The sequence below is a fragment of the Aspergillus heteromorphus genome, assembly GCF_003184545.1.
Source record: "Aspergillus heteromorphus CBS 117.55 chromosome Unknown BO70scaffold_2, whole genome shotgun sequence".
Taxonomy (NCBI): Eukaryota; Fungi; Ascomycota; class Eurotiomycetes; order Eurotiales; family Aspergillaceae; genus Aspergillus; species Aspergillus heteromorphus.
Window position 1 is genome coordinate 1200581 of NW_020290407.1, and position 12691 is coordinate 1213271.

At 52.7% G+C, this 12691-nt stretch overlaps 2 protein-coding genes across 2 annotated transcripts; one reads left to right on the forward strand and one right to left on the reverse strand.

The window, feature by feature from the left end:
- The first annotated feature begins 538 nt into the window (after positions 1-538).
- On the forward strand, positions 539-3489 carry BO70DRAFT_83449 (PA and RING finger domain protein). The gene is made up of 2 exons (XM_025548767.1): positions 539-2903; positions 2959-3489. Exons 1-2 carry the CDS (start codon positions 628-630, stop codon positions 3305-3307), a joined length of 2625 nt encoding a protein of 874 aa, XP_025403484.1. The 5' UTR covers positions 539-627; the 3' UTR covers positions 3308-3489.
- Positions 3490-4868: 1379 nt separating this feature from the next.
- On the reverse strand, positions 4869-10060 carry BO70DRAFT_83463 (ubiquitin-binding TORC1 subunit KOG1). The gene is made up of 6 exons (XM_025548768.1): positions 9184-10060; positions 6395-9121; positions 6069-6319; positions 5688-6021; positions 5302-5639; positions 4869-5244 (listed from the first exon to the last, which is right to left on the reverse strand). Exons 1-6 carry the CDS (start codon positions 9658-9660, stop codon positions 5055-5057), a joined length of 4317 nt encoding a protein of 1438 aa, XP_025403485.1. The 5' UTR covers positions 9661-10060; the 3' UTR covers positions 4869-5054.
- Positions 10061-12691: the final 2631 nt, after the last annotated feature.

Below are 12691 nucleotides of genomic sequence, written 5' to 3' on the forward strand. Positions count from 1 at the left end.
TGACAATACGGCGGCTGCCTGAGCCCCCTGGGAATCAGGCCCCGCTGTAGTTAACTAGCCTAGAAGCCTAAGGAGGAACCGCCTCAGGCAGGGACTCATCCCGTGACCGCCGAGGCGGTGCTTGCGTGTCTGACTGACTGGCTGACTGGCTGGCTCGGCCTCTCAGACTGACTGCGTGAGCTGATCATTCTTTCGCTGCCTTCTCCATCCCATCCTCCATCCCCATTCCCATCCATCCCCCCATCCACCCCCCCCATCCCCTTCTGCCTCTCCCTATCGTTTCGTCCATGTCCCTACTGCTCCCTCCCCCTCCTCCTCCACGTCTGGGCGGCTTCTAGTCCTTCTGGCTTGGCTTTCCTTCCTTTCTTTTGTTCCTTTTCGCACCTTGCTTGTTTCTCCCTGCCCTCTCGATGAGTGCCCGTCCTGTTGCGCTGCCACGACCGTCTGATTGGTCCTAGGACTATCGCCTGCAAGAACCGATTATCACCACCACCACCACTGCCACCACTGCCACCACCACAACTTCCTCCGACCGAACTTGACCTCCTTCCTCTCTCTTTCTTTCTCTTCCCCCTCCCACTCGGTCGAACAATCTCTGGTGCCTGGTTCTGTGGCCATCTCGCAACTATGCGACCACCACGTTTGATTCTGGTCGTTTTCTGCCTTATCTTCCTCCCCATCTTACTCACGCTCTTTTCCGCCTTAACATCCTCTCCTCGCGTGTCCACCCCCAGTTCGCTCGCTGGTCGAGCCACTGGCCTGCACGCCCTCTTTTCCTTCAATATCCCCTCATCGCTCTTCCCGCCCTCCGCTATAATCAGCCTAACCGATGACAACTCGACCTTTTTCCTCGCCAGACCTGCGGCGTTTGGTCCTATGCTCCCAGACAAGGGACTTAGCGCCCAAGTGTGGATTGGCAGCGGCTTTGGGGAGCGAACTGCGGCTGGGGCCGAAGGGGAACTAGGATGCTCAGATATCCCGGGTTGGGGAGAAGGCGATGGTCTGAAGCCACCTGCGGGCACGGACAGCACAACTGGGAAGTCGGGGTCTGGTCCCTCGAATGAACCAGTCGTTTCGCCGAACCATCGCCACACAATTCCTCAACCTGACACCGATACTCAACACGACACCAACAATAAAGCAACTTCCCCGTTGACTAATGACGGCACGGATGACCACCTCCACCACCCTCTCCCGGAGTCGGAAGTATCAGATTCGAATGTCATTGAAAAACACGGGGAACGCTCTCAGACCCGACAAGCCGCTCATGCGGACATCCAGTCTCTGCAAGAAAGCGCCGAGATCAATGGCAAGGTCGTCCTATTGAGTAGGGGCGGCTGTGGCTTCCTGGAGAAGGTCAAGTGGGTCCAGCGACGTGGAGGAATCGCTCTGATTGTCGGAGACGACACCCGAGGAGGAAGTCTCGTCACCATGTATGCGCGGGGTGACACTTCCAATGTGACAATCCCCGCCTTGTTCACTTCCCATACAACGGCACACCTGCTATCCTCCTTGGTGCCTCCTCAAACCTGGGACGATTCCGGGGCAGAGGATGGATCCAGCTCTCACGCCAAACTCATTAGTCACGGCAACTCTGGAAAGCAACGCGTGGCTACTACGGCGACCACTTCTGTCACACCGTCACCCACATCGACTCACAATGCAGTGACCCACGAGAGCTTGGTCCCTTCGAAACCAAAATCCGGGTTCTTCCACGGTCTTAAGTCCTTGTTCGGCCTCAGCGGCCATGGTGGAAAGCCGTGGTCTCCGCCGGAGGATAGTCGTCGCCCTCCCAGTAGCGGCAATATTAACTGGATTTTGTTAGATCGTTGGGATGACCAGGAGCCGTCCCAGGATGAGATTGATCACAGTCACTCCAAAACGAGGGCCGATAGTTCTGCTGAGGGTCGCAAGAAATCTGGATCTACATCGAGCAATACAGATGGGGATGGATTCGTTATTGGGGTGCAGGACTGGCGAGATCCAGACCTGGTAGTCCCGAAGGGCAGCGCCCTTCCGTCACCCACCAGTCGCACAGAAATCGACAGTAGCAGAGCGCAAAATAGCGATAAGGGATCACGACCCACATCAGCCACTCTAAAGGGTGGCAGCATCACTCCAGGAAGTGGAGAGTACCGCACTGTTGAGAAGTCTAGCGTCGATAAGGAGTCAAAGATGTCGGATTCTAGCATCAAAACTTCATCTGATCGTGTTGAAAAGGAGCCGTCCTCGCCGAAGAATGGCTGGTTCACCAAACATTTCCTCTGGGCTACGGATGACGAGCCAGACTCCAGCCAAAGTTCCAGCACAAGCACACCAGCTGCCGAGGATCAGAAGTCACGCGACGCGGCTTCTCAGAGCAGCCAGAGCGTTGATACAGCAGAACATGACGGTTTATGGGTCACCTTGACGCCAACGAGCATGTCTACGAGCCCTTTCTTTGATACCCTATTGGTCCTTGTCGTCAGCCCCCTACTCACGTTGACTGTTGTATATGTTCTTTTGTTGCTCCGGTCCCGGATCCGACGGAGACGCTGGCGAGCCCCGAAGTCTCTCGTCGAACGTTTGCCCGTACGAACATATCACACCATCACGACATCTTCGGGATCGAGTTCTCCAAGATCCGTCAGCCCTGGTCCGGTGTCGCCGACTTCTCCCTTGCTGGGTGCTAGAAGTCACTCGGGACGATCTGAAATGCCGTCCCAATCCTACCAGGATTTGAGGGCTACGGACGCGAAGAGTCCATCAAAGATGTCGAAGAAGGAGAAATCTGGATCGACCTTGTGGCGGCGTAAATACACCGGGCGGCAAGTCGAGTGCGTTGTGTGTCTGGAGGAATACGTTGATGGACAGAGCAGGGTGATGAGTCTACCCTGTGGGCATGAGTTCCATGCAGAGTGCATGTAAGTGACCGCAATCGTCAGTACATTTCCCGCAGTTATCTAACGATCTTTACAGCACACCTTGGCTCACAACGCGCCGGCGAACTTGTCCGATCTGCAAAGGTGACGTAGTTCGGTCAATGTCTCAGAGCAAAACTACCGAGCCAGCGGAGGCGTTGACTGAGGAAACATACCGTGACGACGCCGATTCTCAGCATAGTGCATCGTCAGCGCCGGTCCCGATCACCGGTGTGAGCGAGGACGAGACGTCAGACCTCGAACGCCATGCGGGTGCCGATACAGGCCTTCTCGAAGGGCAGGCATCCTCAGCGCCACCGGGTTGGAGAAACTTTGCAGCGCTGAGTTATTCCGCTCTTAGTGGAGACACGATCTGGCATCAAGCTCAGACGGAAGGCAGCAGGTGATCTGCTTCTCTTGCTTCATTTCTATCCACCGCCCCTCTTCCTCTCTTGGATGAATGTGTTTCCGGACGAGGGGTTTTCTGTCTTTCGGGGCGTTTTTTTTTTCTTGTGATCCGAGCAGCATTAGCGATGTTTTGACATTGTGCACCTTGAGTCGGTTGGCGTTTGGTGGTTATGCATGGCAGGCAAATAGCGGCCATTGGGCAAGAACAATTTCCAATCTCTATGACCATGTCCTGTCTCCGCCTGACTCACCCTCCCTCTCTCCCGCGTCTAATCTCTGGCCGAACCGCCTCCTCTACCTTTGTCCCAGGGACCGATATCCTCCTTGATCCCACCCCACCCCACCCAACCCCGGACATTGCTCTACGAACTGGCTGCTGAAATGCCCACTTCCTGGATGCTGTTCCCCTTTGCAACTACATAATCTTCAAAGACAGCTTGGCCCGCCTCCCTCTTCTTTCCTCCCTCCCTCCCTCCCTCCCTCCCTCCCTCAAACTCGAATTTTGGCGCCACCGCTACTCTTCTATCTATAAGAAACACATATCTTATCCCCATCCAGACTCGAGATCGACTGGATAATTGAAACATTTTTCAGATGAGCCTTTCTCTTGGTGAACTATTGGGTGGGTGGTAGGGTAGTGAGTGGGGTAAATCATGAGGCTGTTTTGTCGACTAATGTAGAAAAAGTAATGCACGTATTGGTTTGGCTGGTTGGACCTGGACCTGATCGGATTTCCAACTACTAGGTAGCAGTTTAACCTATCATTACCGGTAGGTACAAGTATCTTTTATATATGTTTTCCATAGAAAAGATACTTCTCTAACACTATGAAAATAAACGTCTCCAGTTACTCGATACATGCATGACTTTTCTAGAACCCATACCCTAATGTTATGCTTGTTATTTCTCTTATGTATAAACTATTTCCCTTTCTGTTTATTCGGTTGCATAACGAAGATGCCTGAGTAGGTGTAGCAGAATAAAACAGTGATTGATTGATTGATTGATTGATTGATTGATTGATTGATTGATGGATAATGATATCTCAGCTGTACCGATCAACAGACAAGTAAAAATATCTCAAAGATAAGTAACAACGCCACGGGATTCCTACAGAACCAAACAACCCCTTAATAACAACCTATGACCCTAAACATGAGACTACATACACCACCTGGTCCGTTGACTTAGTGACTTATTGGCTGACTGGTTGATTGACCGGTTTATTAACTTGAAACTGAACTCATTAAGGCTGGTGGGGTAGAAAACCTAAGTCTGCTTCTACTTCTGCTTGTGCTTGTGCTTGTGCCTGTGCCTGTGTACCGGTACAAGCCCATGTCCATCCATGCATATACAAATAAGCAAGCAACAGCTTTCAAACGGGGGAGGGGGAAGGGAAGCAACTAAACGAAGAGAATACACACAGCGCCAACTGAACTTAATTCACACTTAACGTAACTTGCTAGCCGTCCTACGCCAGAAAGTGCTGCTTCATTCATGATTGCCATTAAAAGTGGTAGAAGAAGAAGTTAAAAAAAAAAAAAAAAAAAAAAAAAAAAGGGAAGTTCGGAGGTGGAGGAAGGGAAAGGTCTGAGGTATGTACTCTGGAACCGGAAAGGGAATATTGGTAGATATGGCTCAACTAGGCGCCGGATGTGCTGGAGGGGTAATATTTGGTGGTACTAAGAGGGAGTGGGGGCGGCCGTGGAATGGGGCGGAGGGGCGGAGGGACGGGGAGTGAACTGCTTAGCAATTCACAAGGTTGATGTGGTTGTCGTTGAGGGCGGAACAGGCCAGCAGTGTGCGGTGGGGGTGGAAGGCAGTGCTGGCGATCGGGGAGGAGCGGTTGTGGTGCAGGAAGCTCGAGTACGGTTCGAAGGTGGACAGGTAAGTGCCATCCACGTTGTAGGTCCTGACTTCGTGTCGGTTTGTACCCCTGTCCCCATGGTCAGTTAGGCATTCAGTTTGTAGGGTATCAGAAGGAGGCACGTACACCATGAATACAGGGGCATGTTCATGCACACTCAATGTGCGAAGTGTGTCCTTGGTGGCAGAGAACGTCGAGATTGGGATGTCCAGTCGCAGATCCCAAAGCCGGATCTCGCCGTTGCGGCTGCCAGATACCAGTTCCCTCAGGCCGCCTCGCTGCATATGGACGTTGGTGATCCACTGCTTGTGCTCACGCCACACTTTAACCATGGATGTTGTAGGCTTGAGTCGCTGATCAAACACTCTGACAGCGCCATCGCCAAACCCTGCTACGAATATGTTGCCCGCAACTTGATCCGACGTCAAGGAGGTAATACAAGAACCAGAACGTGCGGGGATATCCTAAAGATAGGTTAGAGTTATCCCGATGCTTCGTGTGCAGACACTTACGTTGGTGCAGACTTCAGTGGCTGCGTTCCACACCCGGATAACCTTCACGTCTCCTGCGACCAACGCCTTACCTTGGCCTTGCTGCCAGTCAAGAACAAGACCAGCATTGCGATTACTTGGGATGAGTTCCGGCAAGGCCCTGAACGAGGTGACAATTTCAACCTCCTTTGTGGACTCGTAGTTCCTGAAAACTTTCAAGACTCCGTCTGAGGATCCCGTCATCAAAAGAGCTTGATCATCCTCGTTGATATAGCGGACTTCGTTGATCTTTGAGCCAACGGGATTTCCATTCGAAAAGCGGTTGAGACGCTTGTGACTCTGCCAGTCCCAAATCCTACCAAGAGTTAGCACACAATGTTCACGTGCTCCCAGGAAACATACGCAATAGTATCCCTGTCATCTGCAACTGCAAGGTGATCCTCAAACTGGTGGAAGCACATCTTCAGGGGCTGGCTGCTATTCGACAGAAGAGACAACGAGTTATCCCAGCGGCTACTACCGGCTTTTCCTTTCAGGGGCTGGGTTTCCGAGATAATCTTCTCGTTGCGGCTTCGTCTCCAGAGGCGTTCGTTATAATCGGCACTACCGGGCTCGTCGGGCTCATTGGGTTTCATCTGGGGTTCCCGGAAATACTGGATAAGAATGAGAAGTTGTTCGTACTCAAGGTGGATTTGCGGGCTCAGCAAATCAAGTAGCTCTGGGGTTACCTCTGTGGACCAATCTAGGAATCTGCTCATCAAGGGGATGGTTGGGGCGGTGCCTGGGGCTTTGGGTTCGAAGCCTCGCGACGTAGGGATTGGGGCCTGGTGATATGCCGTTGCGGGGGCGACTTGATCGTTGACCTCGGGTGGTCGCGTCCATTCGGGGGGAGCTCGGCCTCTCGGGGTGATGGGCATGCGACTCTTCGGGACCGTCGAGGGTTGGGACTGTGCTTCTCCTGGTGATGAATTGCCGAAGGCCAGGTTTTTGAGCGAAGCCGCGACACTAGCCGTTCGCTTGATGCTCAATGAAAGGTACCCTTCTTGTTTCGGAGGTGCTACGGAAGGAGGCGTCGGTGGGGGAACGGCTTTCTTGGATTCTGGCTTTTCGCGGACCTGGAACTTCTGCGCTAGACGATTCGAAATATCGAGGATCTCATCCCGGATTCTGTTGGTTAGCGCAGCCATGGGAGACTGTAGAAGGCAAATGTGAATGTGGTCAACCACCATGCCGGCATCCTGGGCAATATCTGGATGGGGGTCAACAGAAAGAATAAGTAGTTGTTTCCAAATAGTGCCAAAGGTCGTATTCCGAGACAATGTCGGCGTTTTAGGAGTTGGCTCGGTGTTGCCATTAGCCGGAACAATGGGCACATCCTCGAGGTGAAGGCTTCCAGTACCATCCTGCTCCAGTTTAAGAAGAAGATTCTGTTTCTCGTCCTGAAACTCCTCGTACGCAGCGACCAAAAATTTGTTCTGGTAGCGCCTAGCAAACTTCGAGAAAAAGACAAGAAGTTCCTTCCTCACAAGGACACTGCCATCTGCCGCCATAGGCAGCACCGCCATAGCCAGAGTCTCTTCGATTTGAGCCACCTGATCTGTCAAATCGGGGATACCCAAGAACGTGGTGACGGCGTGCAGCATCGCAGCCCGCACCTCTGGGACTGGGTCGAAATTCAGCTCGCAAAGTCTTGCAGGGGCAGCACACCGGATTCCCATCCACTTTGCTTCGGGGAAGTCGGACCACAGCATGCTGATACAAAGGCACGACCATTGCCGCAGAAGGGGGTTTTCAACATCCATGAGATGTTTCAGACAAGAGTCGAAAAGCTCTGCGGAGAGGCAAACGTTCTGGCCTTGTGGGTAATTCTTGCAGAAAATCGAAACGATAAAAGCACACATGGCGCGGTGTTCGCTGGCATTGCCGACGGGGATCGGCGACGAAGGGTTGAGGATGGAAATGAAGTAATGGATTCCGTTGTCTTTCAACAGATCGTTTTGGACCGTATGGTCAACAGCCATGATTCTTGCCCAGATGAAAACCATCACGGGCTTCAATTCCTGAGCGGCAGATTGCAGGAGCTTTACGACATACGGGAAGATACCGATGCTCAGAGCGAGATGGACAGCCCAAGGTCCTAGATCAAGAAATTTGCTAAGCAAGATCAATGCTCTTAGTCTGTGCGCCTGACTGAGGAGGACTTGCAGGACGATTGGAAGTTGATCCGGAGGGTTCTTTTCTGTCGGGCCAGACGACAGATAAACCTCGAACGCGGTAAGCTGCTCCGCAAAGAAGGTAGAGTGCTGGTATTCATATTGTCTCCGACCCTCCTCATGGTCAATAAGGGCCGGTAGCTGCGACAAGACCATCTCAACAGCGAGGTCCCAGCTCTTCCACAGCGGATGGTGATGGGTTTCGGGAAGCTCAGGCGAAGAGATAGGGTGGCATTTGTAAGTGCGCATGATACGCTCGCCAAGCAAGAAGTTTCTAAACAGGGCAGCCACCATAAGGTCTTGACGGAAAAGTTTCTTGAACAGGGCGCGCGGTAAGGTGTTCCAGGCGATGGTGTCCGTGATCGCGGTAAAGATCCAGTTCAGCTCACCGAGAGGGCTTCTTCGGTCCTGTAAACGGCCAGGGACTCTAAAATCGTCGATAGAAATGTTTGTCTGTAGAGGATTCTGCAGAATGAAAAACCGCAAGGCAATCTCGATGGGCGTTGTTAAACAACAAGTGAAAAGATCGGCCGGGAGGTCAGGATTCGTAGGGAGCGATTCGGACTTCTGACACGCCGCGAGGATAATGCAATCCCCATAGTTCTGGATAATGGCATTCGGGTCACGCTTTTTCGCCTCGACATTCTCCTTCTCATGCTTTTCGACAAAGGTGTGGAAGTTCTGCACGATGTTGCCCGCGTGTGAAACATCGAAAACGAACAGGCTTGGTCCCGCAAGCCAAGACTGCAGGTCGTACAGTGACACGGGTATGTACTGAGTGTAGTTCTTGTTGAAGACCCAGATTTCGCCCGACTGAGTAGGGAGAGGAACCCCGTGGCCGTTGTAATGGAATAGCACTCGCTCGTCCTTGGCGTTACGTCGGAGGGATATGCAAAACTTTTTGGTCTCATCGACAGATGGGTCAAGATATTGCTTGTACCTAGTTCTTAAGCTAAGTGTCTCGTACTGCTCTTGTAGTTTCTTTCCAATCTGCTCCATGATCTTGTTGTGGCCGCCGCCCGTCGTGGACGTGGGGTCGACCCAGCATTCCAGCTTGGCTGTCGGGTTGGTCTTGACGACGTCAGGCGGATCGACGCCGATGTTCAGGCATATGGCTAGCGCAGCAGAGACGGTTTTCAGGCGGTCTTTCATTCGCCAATCTTGACTGGGCCAGCTTCCGACCGGATCCCTTGGGACGCCGTTCGTCTCATGGCGCTTCTCCGTGAAGTACATGTAAAAGTTCTAGTGAAATCAGACCTGTCCAAATCCACCATTGATGGCGTGTGCGTGTGGTATCTGCTTACCGAATGCAGGACTTTGAGATATTCACTGGAGGTGTACTCTTCCTGCCACCCATGTCTCATTGCAATATCTTCTTCCTCGTCCCCTGCGAAGGGCTTGTCGAATCCCACCCTGGGTCCATAGTCACTTTTGGCCCTCTTCAAGGCTGCTGTTGGTCTCGCGGTCGTCTCCGAGGCCCGGTCCGAAGCCAGTCGGCCGTTGGTTTCGATGATGGCTGGGTTCTCGCCCGCGGAAGAGCTGGTCGGCCTTTCGGGAGGGAATACGGGAGGCTGGATATGCTCCACAGTCGTAAAAGATCGGTGGTGCCCTGGCAAAGGAGCGGGGGAATTGTCGCGAGGGGGGATGTGAGTTTCCAGGTCGGGCCCGAAGGCAACTCGGACAGACCTGTGATTATTCCTTCGGGGTTCCGTCTGCAAGCTTGACGCCTGTGGCTGCATTGTTTGATCCATATTGAGTTCGGGTCGATCAGTCGTGTCCATTATGCGTAGTTGATCATCATGTAGCGTTCAGGATGAGGGATTAGGCCGTGGCCTAGAAGCCCGAAAATGTGGTTAGCCCGCCTGTTGACGTCGAGGTATTCAACTCAACGATGTTGCGATCCGTTCCGTTCAACAGTGCGCCCGCGTGGATGTGCTCACCTAGTCAATATTCATGTCACGGTGCTTGCACTGACAGTAGACCGATTCTCATACCCAATCCGGAGAGGGTCAGCGGTCAGCAGCTAGGAGGTGAGAGAACACCCTGAGAGAGGAGATTGGGCCACGGACTGCGACAGTGGGGAAAACAAAAGAAAGGCAGAATCGGCGGCGATTCCGACTCCCGATATGTTGTTGCAACTGCCGACACGCCCTTCCAGAAACGCGGGGACTGGATGATTGATGATGTCGGTCGGCGACGTCCTCGAGCTTTGGCCGGGAGAGTCTCTTGGCAGCCACCCAGCCAGCCGGGCGGCCGGATTATCTGTTCCCCCGGCTGGCTATTAACGGCTAACAGTCAGTGAGTGTGATAGTTACGGAGTATATTTCTATCTAATATCTATTGGAAGGGAACAGAGCAGTGAAGAGAGAAAGTAATGGGCGAAACGTTTCTCATCAGTGTCCCCGCGCTGAAATTCAGAGAGCGCTCGCTCTCAAACCAAGTGTCTAAGACATCATCTCTAACTATATTCATGCTTTCTGGTCTCGGGTTATGCACACAAAATATATCTTCGGCTGTAATCTAACTGACGGATGCGTGCAGCACAAGCAGATGCGACAACAAAAAGAAACCAGATCGAAAGGCAACAGTGAATCAAAAGACAAAAGACAATCTTCCTTCACAAATCTTGTTTGCGCCTCTAAAGTGTGAACTTATACTGTGTACGACTTAGTTCGCATGCACTCTTCCGGGCGGTATTCTGAAGTCCAGAGCAGCCACTCACTCACTCCGTCCTCACTTAGACTTCCTCGCACGGACTGCTATCTAATTAAAAGTGATCAGGGGCATGCTACTACTGCAAACCCTGCAGGCTGGATCACGTTCCCTTGGCCAGGGACAAAAATAACCACCGAGGGAGAAGCGGCTCCCATTGGGTGACCGGGCAGGAACTCCATACGGGATGATTTCTGAGTGGCTCGCAGACCCCCAAATCATCCTGTGTCTGTCGACGGTGTGCATCCCGATCGCGATGCGCCACTGCCGCCATGAAGACCAGGCAGAAAGGATGGGGATGGAGCCGATGACTGCCATGGTCTTATAGATAGAAACTTACTTAAGCTTACTGCTGTTAAGTTTAAACAGTTCGAGGCACTTCGACACAGCCAAGTAACTAGATAGTAAGACCATCCAGCGCCCCATGCCCGTCCAGTGGCTCCCCGAAGGCCCCAGCAATTAATATCGATGGGGACCGTTGCCTTCCTCCTGCTTCCCCGAACCGACCGTTGTCTGGAATCCTGAAGTTCAGTCCGCCGTGCATGGGAATGATTATCTGGTCAACCAGATCTACATCCTTGGACAGACAGCCGGATCCCCCCTTTTCTCCGTCGTCTCCTTCCGGTTTCTTCTTGGCCACCCTCCTCCACCTTTCGCTGGCTCTACCGTCCTCCGGCCAGGCTGCTGCTACCCCTGGTTCCGCCCTGCTCCCATGGCCTGGCACCGTCCCGAGCTAGAGGAGCCTCGCTTCGGACGGAGCTAAACCCGCCCATCCCAACGCTAAATCGCACGGAGTTAACAGACACCCGTATCCCTCAGCCAGTCATCGCTGCTGGATGGCAGGCCCGTTGATCGGGCCCCTCCCCGCCAGCAAGCAGATTGGATTGGGCCGGTGGAGAGAGGTGTTTGAATCGAATGGAGTCGGTCCTTACCATCATACCCTCATGGAGCCATGGATAACGATCCACGAGGCTTGTGAATTGAGGTGGCTGGGAGATAAACAGAGAGAGAGAGAGAGAGTCAGGCCATGTGTGGACCATTCATTCCTCTTCTCATCGCAATGCAGCAACAGAAGCAGCTTCTAATCTCGTTGGTCCGGCGGCAGCTTACAGTAATTTTGATTTCTGATCATGTAGCCCAGCGATGATATCACATTCGCCCAGGATCCAATATCCCTTGCCGAATCACCCACCATCGCCCATGCAGGAACAAGACATCCGTCCATGTACACAGTACGGAGTGCGCGCACTATATCTACTTGGGGGAGGAATGCTGGGGCCTCCGATGATGTGGCTAGGGAACCACACCCGCACCAACCTCTCGCCGCGGTTCCTGCATTACTACGCAGTGCTGGTTCATCCACACATACAGGAGCAAGAAGTATCCACCCAACACGCATGATTGCGGCCACCTAATCGCCATGAAGCTTTTCTTCCAGCGCGACAGGGGGGAGGGGAGTAAGGCCTGTGTTGAGTGTTCCCGGAAGCACTCTTTTTTTTTTTTTCTTTCTGCATCTCGTATCCAGTAGTAGTATCTAGCAGCGGTAGGGATTGTGTAGCTGCGATGCCGAGTGGACCACGGACATGCCGGTAGTTGCATGGGGTAGGCCGATCGACAGCGACTCTTTTTCCCTGAACAAAGGCAGGTCGGGTAGGACATGACATCTGGACAGACAGTCTCCATGACTTGATTGAGGTGAGGTTCTGAGTTCCGGGAGAGTCCGTAAATGGGCATGACTACCCGGTAGATTACTGTACTCCGTAGACTCAATTGATGGGCGAGGTGGTTGTTCGGGGAGGGTGGAATGTACCGAATGACCCATGTATGGGCTTGCACAACCATAACGGTGGTGTCTGGGGAATGAGAGAGTTCCCCCCCATCGTGGGATGGACGGTCATTGACCTACTCCGTACTTTATATTTTGTGTGTGATTCTTTCTGTCTGACCTCTTTTCCCTTTCTTTTATTTTTTTTTTTGCTTTTTCCTTTCCCATTCCTCCATGAGATTTGTGTTGCCATTCGCTGGGGAGGTTAAGAAGTAATAGTAGTAGTGGCAGTAGTAGTAGTAGTAGCAGTAAACCGATGAGGCGGTGACGCCCTG

Bases quoted from the DNA above. Each gene is read 5' to 3' on its own strand.
- BO70DRAFT_83449 (XM_025548767.1), top strand. From the start codon at position 628: ATGCGACCACCACGTTTGATTCTGGTCGTTTTCTGCCTTATCTTCCTC. The intron at 2,904-2,958 runs GTAAGTGACCGC...CGATCTTTACAG, and splicing joins GAGTTCCATGCAGAGTGCAT to CACACCTTGGCTCACAACGC.
- BO70DRAFT_83463 (XM_025548768.1), bottom strand. From the start codon at position 9,660: ATGGACACGACTGATCGACCCGAACTCAATATGGATCAAACAATGCAG. The intron at 6,320-6,394 runs GTAACCCCAGAG...ATTCTTATCCAG, and splicing joins TCCTAGATTGGTCCACAGAG to TATTTCCGGGAACCCCAGAT. The intron at 5,640-5,687 runs GTAAGTGTCTGC...ACCTATCTTTAG, and splicing joins CCACTGAAGTCTGCACCAAC to GATATCCCCGCACGTTCTGG.